Genomic DNA, 23684 nt, shown 5'->3' on the forward strand with positions numbered 1-23684 from the left:
CTGTTTCTCCGGCTGCACCACGGCAATCTTCTTCTGAGACTGACCTAAAGAGTGCGAATGTGAATAAAATCGATTACATACACACTAAAATGGAGTACTTTAAGTGCAGAAGTATTCACCCCCTTAAAATTTTCCACGTTGTTTAGTGTTACAACACGGACTGAAATGGATGTCATTGGGATTACGTGTCATAATATGTAATATGTCGGTATATGTTGGTCTCTTGGTTGCGTGGTTTGTAGTAATGGAATTAATGGTGCTCTACAGGAAGTGTAGGAACTCTGATTAATACGTTTCCAGAATATTTTAATAGCTCATTGGTTTTCATTGTGCTGTTTGTTTAGATATACTTCAGGAACAGGTGTATTTATACTGACATCAGTGACTTCTGATGACAACTGGTTGCACCACAACTAATTTAGGTCTCGGGTATTACCTCCTCGTCTCGAGCGCTGCATGGCACACCTCTCAGCGCTTGTAGCAGCTCGCAGTGCTACGTCGCATACTTTACGCTGCCATGTTTGTTGTAGTTTTGGTTCATGTCTTGTCATTGGTTGTCTCCCTAATGTGTCATGATTACTCTCACCTGTTTTCAGTTTGCCCTTTGATTAGTCTGTGCGTTTGATTGATAACCCTTGGGTTTTCTTTGTTCGTCGCAAAGTATACGCTCTGTGTCTTTTGTACCGCTCGATAACAACCCTTGATCCCGTGAGCCTTTTTGGTTTTGATCTAGTTTCTGGTTTCGCTGTTTGCTCATTGCCTGAATCTTTACTCTGCTTTTGGATTCCGCATGTGGTTTGTTTGCTGCTTTTTAATAAAGCGTCGAAGGCCTGCAATTACGTCAGTACCTACATTGCGACATTTCACAGAAATGAGGGTGAATACTTGGTTAGATGCAGACGTTAGATGTGTAACGTCTGAGAACGTGAAACAAAGTAACAAGGTTAGACGTCAGAGAGACACAGTCTCTTCATTTCATGAAGAGAAATTTCATACTTACACACTGCTTTACGTAAAGGTGTTAAAGGATAGGCATTAGCTTCGCACCAGCCCACAGGAAAGATGTCCATACTCTCAACATCCACTAAACACTCAGCTAGGGGCTTGGTCAGGCCTGATATGAGAAAAAGAAACAAAAGGTTAAAATTAGTTACCTGAACATATCAAATCTAGACCATAAATTAGGGATTAGCGATTATCTTATCGTTTGATGGAAATTCTCCCCACAATAAGAATGGGTCTTCCCGTGATAATAAGGATAAAGGCTAGTTGATGATGTATTTCTATGTGCGACGGCGTGAACACAAGTACGGCGGAAGGCAGACGTGAAGCTATACGAGGAGCTACCTCTACAATCTGGAACTGGTTTGATTACAGAAAATCAGTTTTACTTTTAGATCAATGTTCGTGTTTCTGAGGCTCTCAAGGTCACAGCTATCACTTGTAGCTGAAAACAGTGGTGCACGGTTCTATATTTATATCATCACTGAGATTGTTATCGCAATAAATACCAGAAAATATCCTGATCTAGTTTTAAGTCTATATCGCCCATCCCTACCATAAATACACTGTTGTAATATGATAAAGTCAGTGCTTCATGTACTTACTAATGCCATGAGGCATGACAGCAACGACTGACAATCAATAAATATATGAACATTATTTTTTGCACTGATTGAAGTCCAGTACCAAACAACAAACAAAACTCCTTCCAGAAATGAAGCTGTGATCTTGAGTTTAAAAATTAGGGCTTGGTTATTGTGCTATTTCCATGGGAACTTCTGTACAGTGCAGCACAAAGCTGTAATACTAATCTCAATGTAAACAAAGGCACTAACTAGACCCAAATAACGTATTTTACCCCAGTGAGTTGACAGAACAAGCCAAACATTGGCTTGCTGCCTGCTTTGTTAAGATAAACCCCTCAAGTATTCACTATGTCGAGTGCTCGAGCAGATAAAATGACATAAATTGCACACGAGTAGTATTTCAGATCTGTTAATAAACAAACACTGTAGAGTTGCCTGGTTTCATCCCGAGTCCGGGTTAATTATTTGTGTAGAGTTTTGCACGTTCTGTCCCGTGTCCATGTGGGTTTAATCTTGGTTCTCTCTGATTTCCTTCTACCACCCAAAAACAGGTCAGTAGTAGTAGTGAATATGCGTTATTGTCATCTCACTTTTGATCCAGAATAACAATACTAAAGGTTTTGGAGTGTTGTAAAGAGATGGAAGAAATGGAACAACCACTGACATCAGCGTTTGTGTTTTTATATTCACAAACCGCCAGCCATTTTTCACTTTCATTTCACCTTGTTACTATAAAAATGACCACACACACGATAAAAATCACACACACACACACACACACACTGTCTCTTACCTTCATATCGGAGCCAGAGGAGCCGACCTTTAACCTGGGTGATGCGTGCAACATTGATTTCAGCTGGCTGAAGTGGATTTACAGCTTCCAACCACGTATCCTTACAGAAGCCCCGACTCAGAGACGCCTGCGCGCGCGCACACACACACACACACACACGCAGATAGGTACACAAGCCATGCACACAGTCATCCACATCCACAAACACACAAGAGAGCCTTACATATTGATTCCCTGTTCGTTCAAAGGCTGCTCAAACCTGGATGATTAACGGCACAAAAACATATACTGCAAATATACAATGGAATTAATAGCAGAATCAAAACAAAAGGTTTTCTGGGAAGACGTAATTAAACAAGAGCAACACAATTAATAACTATGTGGAGAAATTGACAAATAATTCTAATTGGGGAAAAATAAAAAACAATAATACATGTTCACAACAGACTCTCGCACAACACACTTCACAATGTTTCCCATAAAGCGCTCTTGGAGAAATGACCAGGCGTGTAGTAAATAAAAACTGTGTTCAGAGCAAGAACTGACAGCATAAACTCTGTAACGTGGTGTATTGTGAGAGGTGCTATAGGATGAGGAAGAGTGTATAAATAGAGGTACACAGCGGTGCACTGTGGGCAAACACCCACAGTAAAATGGGAAATCCTCTAGTTTCAACATAATTGCCCAAGCAGCTTTATATAACTATAAAAAAGAATCCCAAAGTCTACATAAAAAAAGTACATTACACACATCACAATTTTACCACCATGTGTCTCGTTATATTGGTGGGGTAGAGGGGGCTAACAAAGTGTGTATAGCAACATATGGGCTAAAGTCAGTAACTGTACACATATGTTGTGCAACTATGGTAGCTAATTGAATGTAGAATGAAGCTTGGTAAAGCAACAACTCAAAATAAAATAAAATGAATAAAAATGCTAAAAAAAAAAAAAGAAAAAAAAAAAAAAAAACCACTAAAAATTAACAAAACCTGAAAATGGTGCTTTAAAGAAACAATAATAAAGACATAACTGTTTTAAAAAAAACTGGAAATACTGAACATGGGTTAATGGTGCACAGTGTAAACGAAAGAGTGTGCTTGTGGAAGTTTGTGTGTGTGTGTGTGCGTATGTGTGTAGGTGTGTGTGTGTGTGTGTGTGTGTGTGTGTGTGTGTGTGTGAGTGTTCTTACATTGGGGAAACAGGCATCTGGGGCAGCCTCAGTACCTGTGTGCTTCAGATAGTCTGCCCAGTCAAAGTCCTGAGACTGAAAACCTGAGAGAGAGAGAGAGAGAGAGAGAGAGAGAGAGAGAGAGAGAGAGAGAGAGAGACCGACAGAAATATAGCAAGAGAGCAAGAAAAGAGAGAGAAAGATTAGAAAACATAGACATGTGGACACATAGACTTACTCACACACTCGTACTTGAGCAACGAGTATAATTTGACCAGCAATTAAACTGGGGCAGAATGGCTGTATGGACTGACCCCTAGGCCTCTGCAGACAAACACCGTTTTTCAAGCACCACTGGATTGGCAGGATCCCTGGAGAATCGGCGTGACACAGCACCGAGCAGGGCGGGGCTTCACCGCTCAGGTCATCCACAGTGACCTGGAAGTAGTGCTCATTATACACCTACATGAGAAACACAGACAGAATGGTCAGCAGGTTTTGGTTATCCCTTTGGCCTGTCACAACTAGTCTGACTATTATGTGATCATATTTCATTCAAAGGCAAAGAATCACATGTTTGGCATTTAAATAATGAGCGCATGTGTCACGTTCATTTGGACAGGGTCAGTATATTCCAGTTGACCCTTGGGGTCTTTATATTGAGGTATAATGTGTTAATTGTTAATAGCATGTGCATAGTGCCCCCATCATTTCATTGATCTGGTTGCATGAAGCATAAGGAGGAAAAAAAATAATCTGTCAAAGTGGGTTAACATTTACTGTATCTCCCCTGACTTCTTTTCATCCTGTCTCATGAAGATTAAGGAGAAAACGAAAAGTTACCCTCTGTGTTTGTGTGTGTGTGTGTGTGTGTTTGTGTGTGATGGAGAAAGAGATAGAGAGGGAAATATGGCTCACTTTAGTGACAGACACGGGGCAGATGTGGAAGGGTTCTTGTGGTGATACCATCTCTAGCTTCATCCCCATTTTGAACGAGTGTTTACGCAAATCCGCATGATCCTGTAACACAAACACAAAGCATATACACACCTTCATGTCTCCGGATGTGTTCAGTTTGTTCTAATGCTGGTATCGGTTTCCGGTCATTCCTTCATTTCTAGTTCCTCCACCTGACCACTAACAGCTCCCAGACGCCGTTTCCATTGTGTCTACCGAGCAGCGGCCTCGTCTCGTCGACACGCTCACCTGTTGTTCGTTACATGTTGGATATTTACAGTATCCTGTACACTTCACCTTATTAGTTAGGCTTTGGCTGTGTTACTCCGCAATACTGACTCATTTCCATGGCTTTGTTGATCTCTCTGTCTTTCTACCATTCTGCCATTTAGCAGACGCTCTTATCCAGAACAACTAACAAAACAGGCAACTGAGGCAGCAACAATAGGAGACCTATTCCTCTGAATAATCGGTTATCGGTATCGGCTGAGACATTTAGCATCGGTGCATCTCTATATTTTATACAATAGAGCTGTTCAATTCTCAAATCTGATTAATCAGAAGATGTGGGTAATTTTCTATAATGGCTCAGACAGTAGTGCTTTATCGTTTCTATAGTAACAGCTCATTCACAGGGACTTGCATTGCATTATTTAACCATGTAAAAAAAAAAAAAAAAAGCTCTGCATCCACACTGAATGTCTCCTGAATATTCAGATCAATTCCCATCCTGCATCTGCCTCAGAATGTTATTTTGATACCCATCTTACAGCCCATCCAACCTCAATGTTGTTTTCAATAGATTTGTAACATGAGCTGTGTTTTCTTACTGGACCGCTTTATCGTGATTCCGAAGCCACATGTGCAGAACACACACACTGATTCAGGGAAAGTAATCAGGTTTATTGTTCTTTTTTTTTTACTATTTAACTGATTATTAAAACTATTACGAGCTGATTAAATTGGATAGACATTTCATTCAGGTACGCCTTATTAACAGACTATTAGGCTGCTTGTAAACGTAGCCAATGAGGAGCCAGGACACTAACACAGCGGGATCTTGCATCACGACACACGTAGATTTATCGAGCAGGTGTGCGAGTTACACAGATAATGTATTGCAGAGCCTTCTGAATCTCAGATTGTATGTACAAGAGATTTGCTTTTATTCCTGCTGCAAGACGGAGCCAACAGAATGATGTACAGCAGTCACTTTGTGCTTGCTTTTGGATAATGACTCTGGATTGTGGATGGTGTAACTTGTATTAAAATGCTTAATGATGTGTCTTGAAGCTCAGCATTTGTGACGATCACAATCCGAAACTAAAAGGAGGTTTTTTATTATTTGTAGGGAAGAGAAATCAGTATTAAAATAATAAAACTATTGAAATGTCAAGTCAATTAACAACGTTATTTGAATAATAAATTTCAACATTATATATACATACATATTAAATCCGTCAACATTCTGAGAAGTACCTTCAGTCAATCATCTATCACGTACGCACACAAGCTCATCTACCTTAAAGACCTCCAGAGGCAGGGGGTTTTCCAGGGCTGCAGACATGACTCTCTCTACAGCGTCGCTCCACTCTGTAGCACTCCTCAGATGATGCACTTCTGCAGAGGGAAAGAGAACAGCGCTATACATCAGTGTGTCTCTCAACGTATCCGTCTATTCTTCAACCAAGCTCTCCGTCTATCCATTCATCCACGCCTCTACGTAACCTTCTGTCCATCGACCTTTTCTTTTAAAAAAATCTATTTCTCAATCGTCCCTTCATTAACATTATATTCTATTAGAGATGCACCGATGCCAATAATTGGTATCAGCTGATAAAGGCAATTTTTCCGATTATATCCTGTCAATCAAAAGAGGGCGGGAAAACACATGGATTTCGTGCTGTGTGTAAAGATGATGTATCTTGTGTGGGATGACGACAAAACTGCAGTTTGTAAGCTCTGTAATCTCTGCACTGTTAAAAATTTACACCGGAAGCTGCAGCAGTGAAGCGGGAGTTTCAGCGTCGGGTCTATTTTTATTTTTTTTTTGCCGAGCTGCTCACGCTTAATTAAAGCTCCGTTGAAAGATTTAAATGAAGATGAATTGACAAAAAAGTATATATTGCACAGAAAAATATATTTGTAGTATAGTGTACTTCATATCCAGTTAATATTAATATATAAAAAGTGTATATTATATATGACCAGTTTGATGTTCAGTGATGAAGTAGAAATGCTTTTGTTAGCGGAGAGGGAATGTGAGACTAACAGGAGGTTTTTTTTAGAATTCAGTCAATGTTAATATGAATTAATAACATTCAGTAATTTAAGAAATCTTACTTTAATCTTCAGAATTGAGTTCATGTCTTAATGTGAGTAGTGTGTTTTCTGTTTGTGAGACCAGTTACTGTGAAACAACTTGTTGAAATGGAGAGAATTAAGTTTTTTTGCATTTCCTTCAGAATTGTGGAATTAATTATTATTCATTTAAAAGAAGGCATAAAAGGCAGAACTATCGGTATCGGTCGATATCACTATGAATAATCGGTTATCATATCGGCGGAGAAATTCAGTATCGGTGCATCTCTATATTTTATACAGCAGAGCTGTTCTCAAATCTGATTGGTCAGAAGATGTGGGTAATTTTCTATAATGGCTCAGTGCTTTATCATTTCTCTAGTAACAGCTCATTCACAGTGATGAACACTGTGTCTCAGATTTATAACAGTCAGTAAGCTTTCCTCCACAGGAGAATCTTCAGGACGACTTTGCACTTTCCGGGATTCTCAGTAGCATGAAAAGCTGCGTTTTTTGTTTGTTTGTTTTTGTCTTAGTAACTTCAAGAAAGGGAAAAAAGAGAGACTGGTGAGGGAACGACTGTTTATAGCTGCTATAATATAAGCACTAACAGGAGCTAACTTGTTTCACAGAACATTAAGCGTATCTATAATCTATAAAATATGCGTTAATAAATGAAAAAATATCGTTGGATATTACATGGACATATCGTTGGATATTACGCATACGGGGGATAAAACACATCCGGACTTGCTGTTGATTACAGGAAAATAATCAGCTTCAGTGTGGTAATAGCAGCGTCATTGATTATTTGTTTCATTCCTTCGATCTATGATATGACATCCTGCATATAATGCAGATATCTAATACACAGCTTGGTCTATATATATTGGTCATAGTTCCTGAGAAGATGATAAGGATCTGTTTTTCAGAAAAACAAGAGCTGAATGATTCATACTTCCACACCAGCCCACACCCCCCCCCCCCCCCCCCCCCCACACACACACACACACAAGCACAGTCCTTTTTATTTTTTCCAGAATGTACAGTTACAGCAAACTGATTTTCCCACAGTTCCCTAAGAAGCTTGTGTAAAATAAGAATGATTACTATGCTGGTATTATAATGTAGTATGCTTTAGAGGTTAGTTCACCTGCATTGCACATTTCCCCCCCTATTGTATCTCATTTTCAACTGTTCATTAATTATGTTATCTCTCGAATGGGAGCAAGAAACTAAACTAAAACGTGTATAGTGGGAACACAACAGGGAAACGCTAATCTAATAAAAGTTCGCTAATAAAAGAAGACTACAGGGCTATTAGTTCCCATAGGAAACATAAACTGCTGTGTGGTTTGTTATTAACCCGACGTAACTGCACTTTATTTACTGTAATTACTCCAAGTGCATGATTCAAACACACCATTATTGAGCGAGTAATGGGATTAAGAAACAATAAACTTGAGCACACTATTAATCGTTTGTCTACCACGTTTACTTTACTCCTCGATTACCCTTGAGCATTTTCCACGCTTTTCTTGCTACACATTTACGACTGACATTCCGAGGAAGTTTATAGCACGCCACTTCTCCGATCTGACATGCTCATGCTGACAGAGGTTTGGCATCACCTTTCATTTTTATTATTCATTGTGCAATCCAGGGCCAGTTTTGTTTGCGTGTACTGGAAATTAGTAGGAGGGTGTTTGTGGTTGACGAGCTGCATTTTTCATCTTTTGAAATTTCAAGAGTGAGAAAAAAAAAAAAAGAGAGAGAGAGAGAGAGGTCAAGTGAGAGTGTTACTGTTTATATAACAGGAACTAACTTGTTTCATGGGGGGAACAAAGTGTAACGTGTTCTTAAATAAATGAAAAATTGTAGCACTGACATATTGCTGAGGTATAAGAGGAATAAAACTCTTATCGAGAAAAGAATCGACTTCAGGGCGGTAAGCTGTAAATATTCGTACCTTTTGGTGGTTCCATTGTGAGACAGTTCTCTTTGGCCCAACCCAGTGGACGAAGCCTGATGTCCAGGTAGAAAATCCAGATGTTGTAGGCGGGCTCTTCCAGTCCCACATAGCTGAGCCAAAGACGCCCGCCGACGTTTCGCTGCACCCGCACTGCCCAGTACACAAACGGCTCACTGGCGTCACGGATCTCTAACACACACCCAGGCACAATCAGATCCACTGTGTTCTTACCCCTCAATGGCTACAAGAGAAAACAAAAACACACGTGTTACTGACCAGAGCAACGTGTAGACATCATTATTAATTCTTACTCAAAGACTCACAGCCTTATAGTAATAAATACACAAAAACAAGATAAGACATTTCCACCACAGGAACCTGTTCACAAAGTATTTTCCACCGAGGAACTTTTTTTTTTTTAATAATTCATGAATTTTAGACATGAATCAATGGACAATACTTCCAGGAACTCCAAGGTTGGTACTTTCATGCAGCCCAGGAAGTATAGTAATGGAGCTTGCTATACTGAATGTTGCTGATTGATACAGTTTAAAGACCTGCATTTACTTATACCTTTACCAGACACTAAAATAAGGACTTTCCACCTGTTTCATGGGTACCTGTGTTCAGCATTGAATTTATTTATTTGTGATGCAACATTTTACAGTAGTTGTTAATGCTTTTCTTGTCTTTTTTTTTTTTTTACCTAGCCTACTAGGTTTATAATTTTATTCTGGCACTTTAATACGGTTTTACTATCAAAAAAAGCTTTGGTTGTGCTGTCTTTTTTATTTTTATCTCTGTAACAATGTTATTGTGGAAATGTATGGATTGTTTGTCCAGCAGGGGCTCACACCCCTCCCATTGCCCATCGCCCTGCTCACCAGCAGCTAATTACAGGGCCATTATACACTACACACAGAAACCCAACAGTGTCCTGACTAGTCTTGTAACAGACGTGCGGCGATAAAATAATTCGTTTGTTTATACTGATAGAACATGTCCGATAAGAATGGAATGCCAGTGTACTGTGAGAAAGGGTTAAAGATGGTACAGCAAAAACAAAAAAAATCAGAACATGAGAACAAATCAGAACTATAGGGCTCTGCTGATGGACATGAGCTTCCATGCTGCGCGGTCTCAGTACCACCAATGAATACAGCTGAGCCACTCCATCCATACGAGTGCATTTTAATAATTGGTGCATCCTTAAATAGTGCAATATGGTACACAGGTTTATTATTGAATGCATTTATTGCACTGATTTAGTTTTGTTGTTAACAGCATTGAAGCCGAAAATATCATTTGTAGCCTGTGCATATCTGTTAAGTGAAGTATGGATTGATGCATTCTTAACTGTTGTTTGTAAGCATTTTTCTCCAAACATTTTTTTTTAAAATAGCAATGTATTGAATAAGTTTTCACTTTAAATATAAAACTAGTCAATTCCTTTTTTGAATTATTGGCCAACCACTAATGGAAATGCAATGTTCCTGCACTTCAACAAGTTCCAAATTCTCTCTATATATACAATATATATGTACTGTATATCTTCTGTATATCCTATGCAATGTATATTATGTATTCACATATACCCACCCCTTCAAGCAGGTTAGCTGGTGCTGTTCGTGAGCCTGTGAGCTCCTTCACCAGAAACTCAGTCCAGTCACTGTACTTCTCTTTAATAGCTGTGAAAGAGGTAGGAAGTTAGAACATCACACATTAAACCTGGTTTAGTTACTGCAATAGGTCTTAGAACCAAAAGAGAGCATGTGAATTTATGCGAGGGGGCATACATTTCAATATTCACAAATATGTAACACAAGCATGACTCATTCACAGGAATATTCAATTTGTCTCAGCCACATAAACAGTTGCAAAACCGTAAATGAGCTCACTCGTCCTTCTGTTACAACCTACACTAATAAGCACACAATAATCATGCTACCGGTGGATCATTCACAAACTACAGACTGTCAAGCTCAAAGCAGCTGTTGCAAATTTTGAACTTTTGAACACCGTGTTCCCTAATCCTGATCCTGTAGATCCCCAGCTCTGCTCAATCATTCACTCATTTGTTTTTCTCCAGACATAGGGGACTATGTACGCCAGCACGACGTCGGTTGTGCCTTCGTCTGTGGAAGTTGGTGGGCGTCCATTTCTCGGTTGGTCTACTAATAATACTAGCACTAATAATAATGCAGCGGGACCCACGTAGAGTGTAGTGAATACACTGCAAATATTGTGTCACTTTTAACAGTCAATCCTAACTCATCAAATTACAACATCATTACAGAACACAGAAATGTGGTATTTAAATTACAAAAACACTGCACTGTCTAAAACAAGGTCGGACAATCTGAGAATGGGTTCCTGAGCGTTGTAAGAATAAAAGCATTTGCCTTCTCGGCTGGAGAACACAACTATGTATGGCCTGGAGTCCAAGAGACCATAATGATGGCATTACTCTCTCTTCTGAGCTACTCGGCTTCAACTAGTCCGTCGCGTGAGCTCATGTATACAGAAGAGGGCAGTTAGTGTCTCCTCCAAGCTCCACTGTTTCCCTAGAAATTATCATTCACCTTAATCAGCAAAACACGACCCCTTGCTTATCGTCTCCTCGCTGGAGATGATATTGTACGACTCAAAAGGTCAGTTGCTACTGTCCAAGTAGCATGTGTGTCTGCAGACATGTCAGATCACTGAATTACAATGTGTACTATTTCATTATCCACTCCTAAGTACGCATATGTAACTACTGTAAACTCTGAATATGGTCCATAGTGAACATGAGAATGTAAACTTTAGTAACCTTTTCCAATGCTCTGCAACCAAAGGCACTTGTTTTTCTGACTCACTTTTTGGGGATTTCATCCACAGTATGAAAATCAACTTTCTGGCAAACAGCCACCATGCAAACTGCACAATGGCTTTATTAATTCATGCCTTTATTTTTATAGTCCTAATTAGTATTTGTTCACATTATTATCCAAGTAGAATGGGCTAGCCTATGCTCCACACACGCATCGATGAGCCTTGGATGTCCATGACCCAGTTGCCGGTTCACTGGTTGTCCTTCCTTGGACCACTTTTGGTAGGTACTAACCACTGCATACCAGGAACAAGACCTCATATTTTAGCGATGTGTCTAGCCTAATATATCCCACCCTTTAACAGGTGCCATTGTAATGACATAACCAATGTTATTCTCTTCACCTGTCCATGATTCTAATGTTATGGCTGATCTGTGAACAACACCCACATCAGTGACACAATCCCACTAAGCTAAACACTGAGCAAAATCATGAATTAATATTAACTGACACAAGATTTGAAACTGATCACCCAAATTCTACCCAGCTATACCGTAATTAACACTAACCAGAACCTCACATTCATCTCTCTGTAACAACACTCAGGGGAGGCAAACATATTGTTTCTGTGTGTCATGTCTACATCACAACTCCAAAGGATCATATGACAGCATTCAGAGGGTGTGATCTATGCCCTGAGAGAACACTCTGGTAAACAAAGACAGGAGGAGGGGGGAAACAGGAACAATGACTGGACTTAATTTGTCATGATGACTTCTCTAGATGCCACGTTTGGAAAAGAAAAAAAGAAAAAAAAGTTAGTGTCAAATAATTGCTTTTTTATCATTTCTTCATGGATTAATTATGAGACTCATTAAATAAGCAGTGACCCTAATATTTTACGTCACATCCTTTGAGATAGTTCTTTTGTTTTTTCTTTTTTCTCAGATGATATTACTGCTGCCTGTTGAGGATGAATATTTTGTGTATCACACATTAATCTTCTAAAGCAAAAACATTTTAAAACGGTCATTTCTCAATGAAGCCCTTAAATATAGACAGCGTTAAATATAGACGGCTATCAAGAAAGTGCGAGAAGGTTGTTCCCTTGCTCTACTGATCTCTACTCCCCTCTCACTCTCTCTCTCTCTCTCTCTCTCTCTCGCTCTCCCTCCTGTCTCTCTGTTTTAATTTCTTCGAGGCAAAAATAGATCAACTATTTTCATACATGTAGTTTAAGGCAGTCATTGAACCCTCAATAAGCTCTCAACACTCAATTTACTTACATACCCATTCCATTCGTTTAGTTTTGACTGGCAGAAAGCCATTAGCCTATAGCTACTATCACCATGACTACTGCCACCACCCCCATTTCCACTTCGAACATTTCTCTCCAAGCCTATTTTAAACCTCATCACATTTGTTTAGCTTTTTTTTTTTTTTTTTTTTTTTCCAACCCTTGATCTGGTTGGGCTTTAAATGCCTAACCTTGCACCCACTCGTCAATGCTCAGAAGTCATTCTTATTTGAATATTCATTATGGAAAAACACAGGCGCTCGAATCAACTACTGGGACAGCTTAAATCAAAACTTGTAAGGAAAATGATCTGATTTGCCGATTCAAGGGAAGGGCTCCCTTGAATCACTGTTTCAACACAGTTTAATGATAATCTAAACAAAGCACAGACTGAACGGAATGTGCGTACTGTATTCTTCTTCATATAGACGGTATAATAAAAATTGAGCATAGAAAACACAACATTTCCAGAGAAACAGGATGTTTTGAAGAAAAGGTCAAATCTGCTACAGCCTCTCAAGCACTTTGCTTGCACAGCTGATTGTGTACTATGCTCCCATTCTTCCTGCACCTACTTCTTCTTCTCATTATTATTATTATTATTATTATTATTATTATTACTGAAGTACACTGCAGGTAATTCCTATATACACACTGTAAAACTGGATTAACACATTTAACTCAAAAATTTGAGGAAACTAATTACCTAAAATTTTTTAAGTTGATAAATCAATTTCTCTAAGCCAAATACACTTAAATACAACAAAAAATTAACTCAAACACTTATTTAAGTGTATTTGGCTTAAAGAAATTGATCTATCGGCTTAAAAATGTTAGTTTCCTCAATTTTTTTTGAGTTATATGAACTTATCTGGTTTTACAGTGCACTCTCCACTCACTTTATTAAAAATACCTGTACTTCTGCACATTCATGCAATTATCCAATCAGCCAATCATGTGGCAGCAGCACAATGCATGAAATCACACACAAACAGATCAAGAGCTTCAGACTGGTTTGAGTATTTCAGAAACTGCTGATCTCCAAGGATTTTCCACACACAAAAGTCAATAGAGTTTACACTGAATGGTGAGGGGAAAAACCAAAAAAAAAAAAACAACAACAAAAAAAAAAAACACCTAGTCAGTGGCAGTTCTGGGGGTGGAAATACCTTGTTGATGAGAGATTCAAGTCAAGTCAAGTCAAGTGGGTGTTTACTTCTCTATATAGCTTGCATACATTGGAACAAAATGACATTTCATCAGGACCACAGTGCAACATGGACGACTACACAAACAACAACAGCATGAGACACAACAGCATGAGACGAGTGCAAATCAATACATACACTGAACTAAAGAATAAATACACAGAACAAATCAATAAATATACAGAACGAAACAATAAAGGCACAGAACAAAACAATAAATACACAGGAGAGTAAATACACAGGACAACAGATACACAGAACATGAACTATAAACTGTAAACATGCCCCTTAAACTGTCAACATGGACTGTAAACTGTCAACATGGACTGACAACATGGACTGTAAACTGTAAACATGGACTGTAAACATGAACTGTAAACTGTAAACATGAACTGTAAACTGTAAGCTATTGTGTAATGTAGCAGCACAGGTATAGCAGCAATACTGGCAGCATTCAGAGCAGAATGGAGAGACGGGTTCAACCTGACAGGAATGCTACGGGAGCTCAAATAACCAGCCTTTACAACCGTAGTGAATCGCAGAAAAGCATTTTGAAATGCACAACACCCTAAACCTCGAGGTGGATTGGCTATAACAGCAGAAGCCCACAATCAAGTTCCACTCCTGTCAGCCAAGAACAGGAATCTGAGGCTACAGTGCAGGAAGATGGGAAAAATATTGGCTAGTCTTTTTCTAATCTTCAACTGCCCAGTTTCTGTCATGGTATAATTATATAGTAATTATAGTAATAAGTCTAGTTGAATGGCTTGAAACTAAACCAAAAACCTAGAATGAATGATGCCAAGTTTAATTTAACTGGAAAAGTGATGATGATAATAACAGAATATAAAATATCTCTGCTTTGAAACATCTTGTATTATATTCATTATAATATTAAAATATAATATTGCGTTCTGTGGATGAAAAGCTCCGGAAAAAAAATCTTAGATATTGTTTAAAAATAAATAAATAAAAAATTTTAGCAAAAGGATGGTGCAAAATTTCTAACACTAGTAAAAGCTCAAAATCAGATTTTAATTGCCAAAGGTGGTTGATATATTAATAGTTTAAAGCTGCAGCTAAGAAAAGCTCTACACCCCCCCCATCACGAACACACTTTGGTTGTAAGGCTAATAAGCTGGTAAAAGGCTTATAACGGAGAAATACATCAGACATTTCTTGCTGTGGATTACGTCAATACAGTACGCTGCATTGTTTTCCTTCCATATGCATGACTCGCTTTCATAAAGATTGACACAGAGGAGATTTCATCATAATCTTTATTTTCTCATTGATTTCTCAGTCTTTTGCTACATTACCTATGGGGGGGGGGTTCTGGCAGCAAATACAGTACTTATGTTTACACAAATATAAGTAAACAAAATTAAATTACTGGAAATGATTGGATTATAGGCGTCACCCCTAACTGCGACAATGGGCGAAAGAAAGAAAGGAAGATGAATGTTAATGGTGTTTAATCACTAACTCGACTGAAAGATGGCATTTTTGGGGAAAAAAAAAATTCCTCAACCATCTATCTAGAGTACATGACTTAGACACAACACATACGATAATGAGAATTTGAGGTTTTGTATGTATGTGACTTCCTGTCCTAGAATGACACTGCGTCGCTCAGCGTGTAATCACCCCAGCACATGTGCGAGCTAATCACTTAAGCAGCAAGGCAGTGGGAGTGTGTGGCTGTTACCATGCCAACAACCCCCTGCCTTCCCCAGCAGCTAAGCATTCTGGTTAGGCTTTGTGATTTGCACGCTTAAGTAGAACATGATCACTTTATCACATTAGCTCAGAATAATACACCACGCGTGCACGTGCGCGCACACACACACACACACACACACACACGCACGCACACACACGGAGGCATATTCTTGAATATTACCTTCTGAAACCCAGTTTTCAGTACAGTATCTGCTTACAATTTCACCTTTTAAAGACGGCTACAATAAATAAAACTTGCCTCACTTTTTTCCTTCAGTATTTTTTATAAATAATGTAGCAATGTAGAAAAACACTTTCTGTTTTTGCCATTTGCACCACTATACCTAAATTATTATTGTTGCTATTTTTACCACTATTTTTTTTTTTTTACTCTACCCATTCATCCCAATCTCAACTAATAAGGTTCGCTACACTGTAATTACACACTGTAATTCTTAGTCCATAATCCCTGCTTGGCTCTGGTGCAACCTTACAGTGCCAAAAGATTAAAAGTGTATTTTAATCGTCTCTGTATACAGAGGCCAGGACTGGCTCTAGATTTTTCGAGGTACTTCTCATTTTTGTCTCGTCACCTTTCTGAGGTAAGACTGAAATAGTGGCAGAACAAACAACGAGGGGTTCGGCCAATTTGAGAGTTTTCCCAATCATCATAGCATCATGTGAAGTCGTGCATCTGGGTGCAACAGACGATATTTGAGATATTTTTCTATGTAAAACCAACACACTCACACTCCCATTCGCTACCAGTGAAGCCGTGCGTCTGGGCAGGACCCAGAATGACATATTAAAGTCCTGTTGGCCAATGAGAGTTAATCTTTTTTCCTATTAAAACACAGAATATTTGAAATCATCCACAGGAGCAGGCTTCACTAGGTTTCTATTAGCACGGAAAAGGAGACTTTGTGCTGTTTTCCGAAAACAGTTTGAGTTCAAGGAACATACGGCACAATGCTGCAGTGAGGTACTTGGATCATTTGATTCTTGAATTGTAACAACGATGATGAAAAATGAAAAGACACATTTCTTACATTTAATACTGGAGCATTTCATCGCTGCATTTGAATGAAAGTTTAGGAGAGGCCAGGTTTCCATGTGGTCTTAAAGCAATCCTCTGTGTCAGCGCTTATCCCAGGAACACGGGCTGATAGATATGCCGAACACCAGTGCATCACACACTTGCACGTTTAATTCCACAATATATATATATATATATAATAATAATAATAATAATAATAAAAAATTATATCAATCAGTCCGTATGGGATTTTGAGGAGTTTTTTGTGATTGTTGCGACCAAAATGCTGGATTTTGCTGCGTTTTTTTTTTTTTTTTTTCCCTTTTCAAAACTTTTTTGTGCCCTTTTTTTTTTTTCAATGGAGTTTTTTTTGTGCTTTTTTGGGGAAAACAATCGCACGAAATTGTTTTGCATGCTCCTTTGCAATGATGTTTGTTGGTAAACGACACCTTTTAGCATGTACTCATGTTCAACACGTGTATTGAAGAGGGCTGAATGCGCGTTGTGAGGTCTTAGCCCAAATATGCGGAAAATCTGCAGTAATAAAAAAAATTTGCAAGCTCTGAAAATTGCGGGGTTTGCTTGCTTTTGCACTAATTTACACGATCGCGAAAAGACGAAATCCGCGAGGGACTGTTTGATTGCTACAATTCACCATTTGCTGGAAAAGCACTTCACTCCCTCTCTCCTGAGGAAAAAAAACCTGACATGTAGAAATGACACCTTTTGAGAATAAGCTTGTGCTGTTGAAAAACGCTGTCAAAATACTGTTTTAGCTGATGTAGTGCTTTAATTCTTTTGAAATTGTGGGGTTCACACTGAGGACTGAGAAGTTCATTCTTTTAAAAAGCATGCAAATTTTACTTTTACAAATTTAGCAGGCAACTTCTAATTTAACACGGGTTACAAAAATGGAGGCATATAAAAATCTTTTAGTCACATTAATGGGGACTTTAAAGAGGAATATTAAAAATAATGAAAACTACACAGTGGAAAAAAATTAAAGAGTCCTTTGTTTACTTCTTGCAAAAATCGCATTTATATTTGAACTACTTAAAAAAAAAAAAAAAAATCACACCAATGCAAGGCGTGATTATCTGGTTAATGACGAGCCAATTTTTTCTTGTTTGCACTCTGTTGCTATTTTTGTAGTCATATATTAATACACTGAGCCGACATATATCAGCCCTGCTCCTGTAACGTGCACTGAGAAGCAGGGTATAAAAGCAGCATGTGATTAATTTAGAGCAAACCAATCATCATAGCCAAAGTCTATAGAGTGTGTAAAACACAGGCGGTCAGAGTAATCACGTCCATATACAGATACATAATTGTCAATGGTAGCACTAAACAGGAACAAGGCTTGGACTTAGTGACAAAAATGCACAATAAGTCTAGATTAGAGTATTTCTAAGGGTAAAAATAGACAAACACAATGAACTAAACACAGAACAGGTGCACAAAATATGACAACCAACCAATGAGACAGGACTAGAACAGAGATCGTAACAAACACGATCGTATGGCGTTCATCACCATGGAAACCGCAGCACGAAGGGCGTTAAACAGTTTCATTTCATTTCATGTCAACAAAAATTAGCTCCTTCACCCTATAATAATTAAGTACCACTGACTTTTTTTTTTCCATAGCAAGAGCAATTTAATGAAGCATGCTTCAGTGATGCAAAAGATAAGCTTCTACTGTAATAATGCACGTGGCTAAATCCACACACGCTGTCAGTTAGAGGCAGGGCAAAAATGCAGACCCATCAGTCCTGCTACTTTCGCTTTCACATTTAGGTTCGCTCTCAAAAGATGATCGCAAAAGCACTGAATGATCCAGTATGCATACAGCTCCATAAAAAAAAAATAAAAAAAAAAATAAAAAAAAAAGAGTAAATGTTCTCAATTCAGGCGTGAGATTGCTGTAATTCAGAGGAATAACACCGAGACAAATCTAGCATCTTGGATCATGTTTTTTATTGTTGTTGTTGTTGTTTTTTGTTGTTGTTTTTTTTTACATCAGACCAATTTGATTAATTTTTTTAGTCATGAATTTCATGACCTGCAGCTTGATTCATTTCTTCCAAAACTTGAGACTTGACTTGGACTTTTTCCACACCATTTGCAGGGTGTAAATGGAAATAAGCTATATTTTTTAATTGTACAAGTTTGATGAAAAGTTCCAGATGATATACCGCAAGTCTATATAAACATTCTACTAAACTTGAGCTGAAGGAGTGTGTGAGAGAGAGTGTGTGTCGCAGGGATATGTGTTTGGCCTTGTTGTGGAACCTGCCAGACAAAGAAAGTGCTTTCCATATGACCTATGAGCTACTTTAATGAGGTAAACCTCAGCTACAAGCATGCATGCAAATTTTTACTCACACACGCCCATGCAGACAGAAACACAAATCCCCCCTCCCTCCCCTTATCTCGCGCTCTGTATGCAGGCAAGTATGCGGGCTATCAAAGACTACTGCTTACACTTCCTTAGAAAATGCAGAAAGGAATGAGCGAGAAAGAGCAATAAACAGAGGAAGAAGAGCAGAGAAGTAGTAAAAACAGAATGCAGAGCACAGAAGATATAGAGAGAGAATTAGATAGAAAAAGAAACAAAGAATGAAAGAAACAAAGAAGGAATTTTAAAGTAAAATCAACACAATGGTGAATTCTCTTTAGTCCAGCTGAATTTACATGAACACTATGCGTTTAATTCAACCTGTTATTTTTCCATGCAGAGACGGAATGAGAGAGCGAGAGAGAGGATAAGACAATGCGAGACAGACAGGTAGAGAGAGAGAGAGAGAGAGAGAGAGAGAGAGAGAGAGAGAGAGAGAGAGATGCTCAGCTTACCTGCTCTGAGGTAAACGTTATCTAAGAAATAAACAGACAGGAACACAGAAGATGACTATCACAGGCTAAACACACACACAAACACACGTGCGCACACGCACACACACACACACACACACACATATTAATGTCTACATATACAAGCAGAGTTCTATGAGAAATTTCTATGTGTAAAATAAAGGCTTTTAGACTTAAAGATTAAACATATAAATACTAATTTGAATATTGGTACATATGTAAACTAACAAGACACATGACAACAGACATAAACCTACATAAACAGGGTTTATTCCAACATGCATAAGTTGCCATAAAGAATGTTTCCATTCATTTGAAAGTAAAGTTGGCATAACAGAGTGAAGTGTTATTGATTCTTACTGGCGTTTGGTTATGACACTTTTCAGGATGACTTGTGTTAGAATGGCACGATAACTAACTTTACAGCTTAATGTACTTCTGGTAAGTCATATAATGTTGATCAGGTGATACAGCTTGCCAAGATTTTGATCAATATCTTTAGCAAATCCATACCTCTAGCTGTAACAGTTGTGTATATTTTATAGCCCTTAAGTAAAGAGAACCTCATACTTATAAGATTTACGAAAACCTATAACAATCTAATGACACCATAATGAGAATTACCTACACTCGGGTCATTAAACATTTGGACAATCACAACAACTTTACTGTTATCTTAAACATTTTAAAGTTGAAATGAAAACAATGAATATGTAAGTAATCGGACAAGTGGCTGCTCAGCTGTTCCATGGCCAGGTGTGTATTATTCATTCGCTTAGAAGTAAGCAAATAAAAGGTCGAAAGTTGATTTCAAGTGTGGCATTTGCATTTGAAATCTGTTGCTGCTGATTCTCAGTATGAAGTCCAAAGAGCTGTCACTGTCAGTGAAGCAAGCCATCATTATGATGAAAAATCAAAACATAACCATAAACAAAATAATTGTTATTGGGTGTGGCCAAATCAACTACTTGCCACATTCTCAATTCAAGAATGCACTTGTGAGTTCAAGAACATCGGAAAGCCCAGAAGACCACATAAAACAACCGTCGTGGGTGAAAGAAGAATTCTTTCCGTGGTGAAGAAACCCCCCTTTACAACAATTGGCCATAACAAGAACATACTCCAGGAGATATTTGTATATTTGTGTCAAAGTCAACAATCAAGATAAGCCTTCACCAGAGTAAATACTTAAGGTATACCACAAGATGTAACCATGGGTAAGCCTCAAAAACAGGAAGACCAGATTAGAGCCAAAAAAAAAAAAACCACAACAAATTAAAAAGCCTGAACATTTATGGAACAGCATCCAATGGGCAGATGAGACAAAGATCAATTTGAACAAGAATGTTTGGAAGAGAAGCGTATAGAAAAGGGAATGAATGCTCATGATCTGAAGCATACCACCTCATCTTATGGTACAGGCATGTATAAACTGGTTCCCTTCTATTTCCTGATGATGTGACTGCTGACATAAGCAGAAGAATGAATTCTGAAGTGTACAGGACTATATTATTGGCTCGAATTCAGCCAAAAACTTCAAAAATCATTGGACAGGGTTGCACAGGGTTACATATTGCACAGTTGTGCAATGGCGCAAAGTGAATCACCTGACCTGAATCCAACTGAGCTGCATGTCACTTGCTGAAGGCAAAACTAAAGCAAAACTCCTCAAGAACAAGCAGGAGCTGAAAACCTCTGCTTACACAGTGTGTATACAAGGACACTGGGGAAGACAGACGCTAAACCGGAGACGTTATGCATATCCCGTGGACTGAATTATTTCTAGATAAAATGATCAATTGACAGACCACACCTCCTATTCTAGAATTGAAAGGCATAAACCCTTCACCAATTGGGAGAATTTTCACACCCTTATTAATACCCATTGCTGCCTGTACTGTAATCCGTTATGTAATTCATACCAAACTAGTAAGTGGATTAGTCAGTGACCGATTTATTCAAAATGCATGTTGAAAGGGATACCGTTGTTTATTAATTACTGCGGGAATTAATTAAATCTGTAAATGTTATGATGAAGAACAAAATCTACAATCGTCTGTCTTTAGCCTGAAGCACTAGTATTGTTATGTCACCGTACCATTTGAGCCCTCTCGATTCTATTTTTGTCTGCAAGTTTCTAAAGCTGTTTTTGTTCTCTGGAAGACAAACGGGGCTTTCATTTATTGCTGGAAAAACACAACAACAACAAAAAAAAACCCCACCAATGCACACACAGACACAAGACACTGCTTGATCAGGCTGCTAATAGACAAGTTACACCTGTAGCCATGATATCGGCATGCCAAGTGCATAATGATAAACTATGTTTTATTTACATTAGTGTAGTTCCTCATGCCCACAAACAAAGAAGAAAGCTTCTAATGACGAACATGTCTAGGTTGATAAATGGGAAGTTTTTTCAATTTGAATTTTGTCCGAACTTCAACATTTGTTTTCCAGTAAGATGCGACCAGATGGTGTCACAAGATGTGGGTTGGGGGGAATTTACGTGTCAAATAATGCGCTGCTCATGGTCATGCTCATGGTCACAAATTATAGTGTGAAATAAAACTTTCAAGATAATCTAAACACTTATGCAACATCTACTGAGTGACACTGAAACTGTACAGTTGAAGATCTCACTACGGTTGGAAAGAGTGGTTATTTAAGTTACTCTAACCTATTCCTATTAGCTCAAACCAGTCTCTTCATTCTCCTCTGGCCAATATTGTCATAACTTCCGGCACTCCTACCACGTTAGCTTTTCAGTAAAAAAGGGAAAATAAAGTAGGAACATAAGGAGGAAAAAGTAGTGGGGATTAGTAGTAAGAAAACAAAATGTACCTTATCAGGATGCCTGAGTGGTTCTAGTGCCTTTCATTTGTGTATCTTTGAGTGATTGAATGATCTGATTTTAGTCTAGTCATAATCAATTAATACATTTTTATGTGTATGTCGGTATATAAGTTTATGTACACCAGTAATGGTATCTCTCTTTATTTGTATATACACTCACTGAGCATTTTATTAGGAGCACCTGTACACCTAATCATTCATGCACTTATCTAATCAGCCAATCGTGTGGCAACAGTGCAACACATAAAATCATACAGATATAGGCAAACTCCTGGGATTATCGTGCTCAGAATGGTGCAATAAAGAAAAAAAAATAGAGTGAGTGGGCAGCTCTGTAGATGGAGACTTCTAGTTGAACGAAGAATGGCCAGACTGGTTTGAGTTGACCGAAAGGCTACAGTAACTCAGATAACCACTCTGTAAAATTGTAGTGAGCAGAAAAGCATCTCAGAATCTTGATTTCTGCTGAGTCACACGGATGGTAGGGTCAGATTTTGGCGCCAGCAGCATGAATCCATGGCCCCAACCTGCTTTGTGTCAACATTCCTGGTGCAATGATTTATTGGCACATCCTTGGCTCGGGGGGCGGGGGGGGGGGGGGGGGGGGGGGGGGGCGGTGTATCTCCCCTGGATATTGCTAAATATAACTTTACAATATATGAGAATGACACAAAACTGTCAGAAGTCAGAACACTTGGATGCTGTCAGAAGTCAGAATCTGGGCTCAGTGTTTATGAAGGGCAAGGGATATTAGCATATATATTAACTGGTAAAAGCATTTAACCAAAGAGTGCTGCAGAATACACCTCAATCACAGAGCTGAGCATTTAGACAGTGACTTTCTGGAGTCCTGAAACTGAGCTTCCGGTCACTAGCACTGAATCACAACCGCTGCATTTCCACAGTCCAGACCGGCCATGTTGATTAACATCAGTTACTGAATTCACGGAAATTGGCAGTCAGATCTGAACCAACATGAATGCGAGCCAGTCATCAGAAGTTTGAGTCAGCTCATCATTATGACTCAGTGACACTTCATTATTCTCCCAATTGGAAGCGCATAAAACCTTCTATATGTTTATATAAGTTTCCTTGG

The 23684-nt window shown here is 38.6% G+C and overlaps 1 protein-coding gene across 3 annotated transcripts in view; it reads right to left on the bottom strand.

The window, feature by feature from the left end:
- The window catches only part of sfmbt2 (Scm like with four mbt domains 2), a 60208-nt gene that overhangs the window by 13301 nt on the left and 23223 nt on the right, over positions 1-23684 (bottom strand). For 2 of the 3 annotated variants that reach the window (XM_017494397.3, XM_017494399.3), the window contains exons 5-14: positions 19715-19735; positions 10382-10470; positions 8780-9023; positions 6032-6129; positions 4471-4572; positions 3867-4014; positions 3574-3656; positions 2383-2509; positions 1001-1114; positions 2-44 (exon numbers count right to left, since the gene is read on the bottom strand). In XM_017494397.3, the coding sequence (XP_017349886.2) occupies positions 2-44; positions 1001-1114; positions 2383-2509; positions 3574-3656; positions 3867-4014; positions 4471-4572; positions 6032-6129; positions 8780-9023; positions 10382-10470; positions 19715-19735 (1069 nt within the window). The remainder of the gene's footprint in view (position 1; positions 45-1000; positions 1115-2382; positions 2510-3573; positions 3657-3866; positions 4015-4470; positions 4573-6031; positions 6130-8779; positions 9024-10381; positions 10471-19714; positions 19736-23684) is intronic. The other variant, XM_047162141.2, reaches the window with a different exon arrangement.

This window comes from Ictalurus punctatus, chromosome 19 (genome assembly GCF_001660625.3).
Source record: "Ictalurus punctatus breed USDA103 chromosome 19, Coco_2.0, whole genome shotgun sequence".
Lineage (NCBI taxonomy): Eukaryota > Metazoa > Chordata > Actinopteri > Siluriformes > Ictaluridae > Ictalurus > Ictalurus punctatus.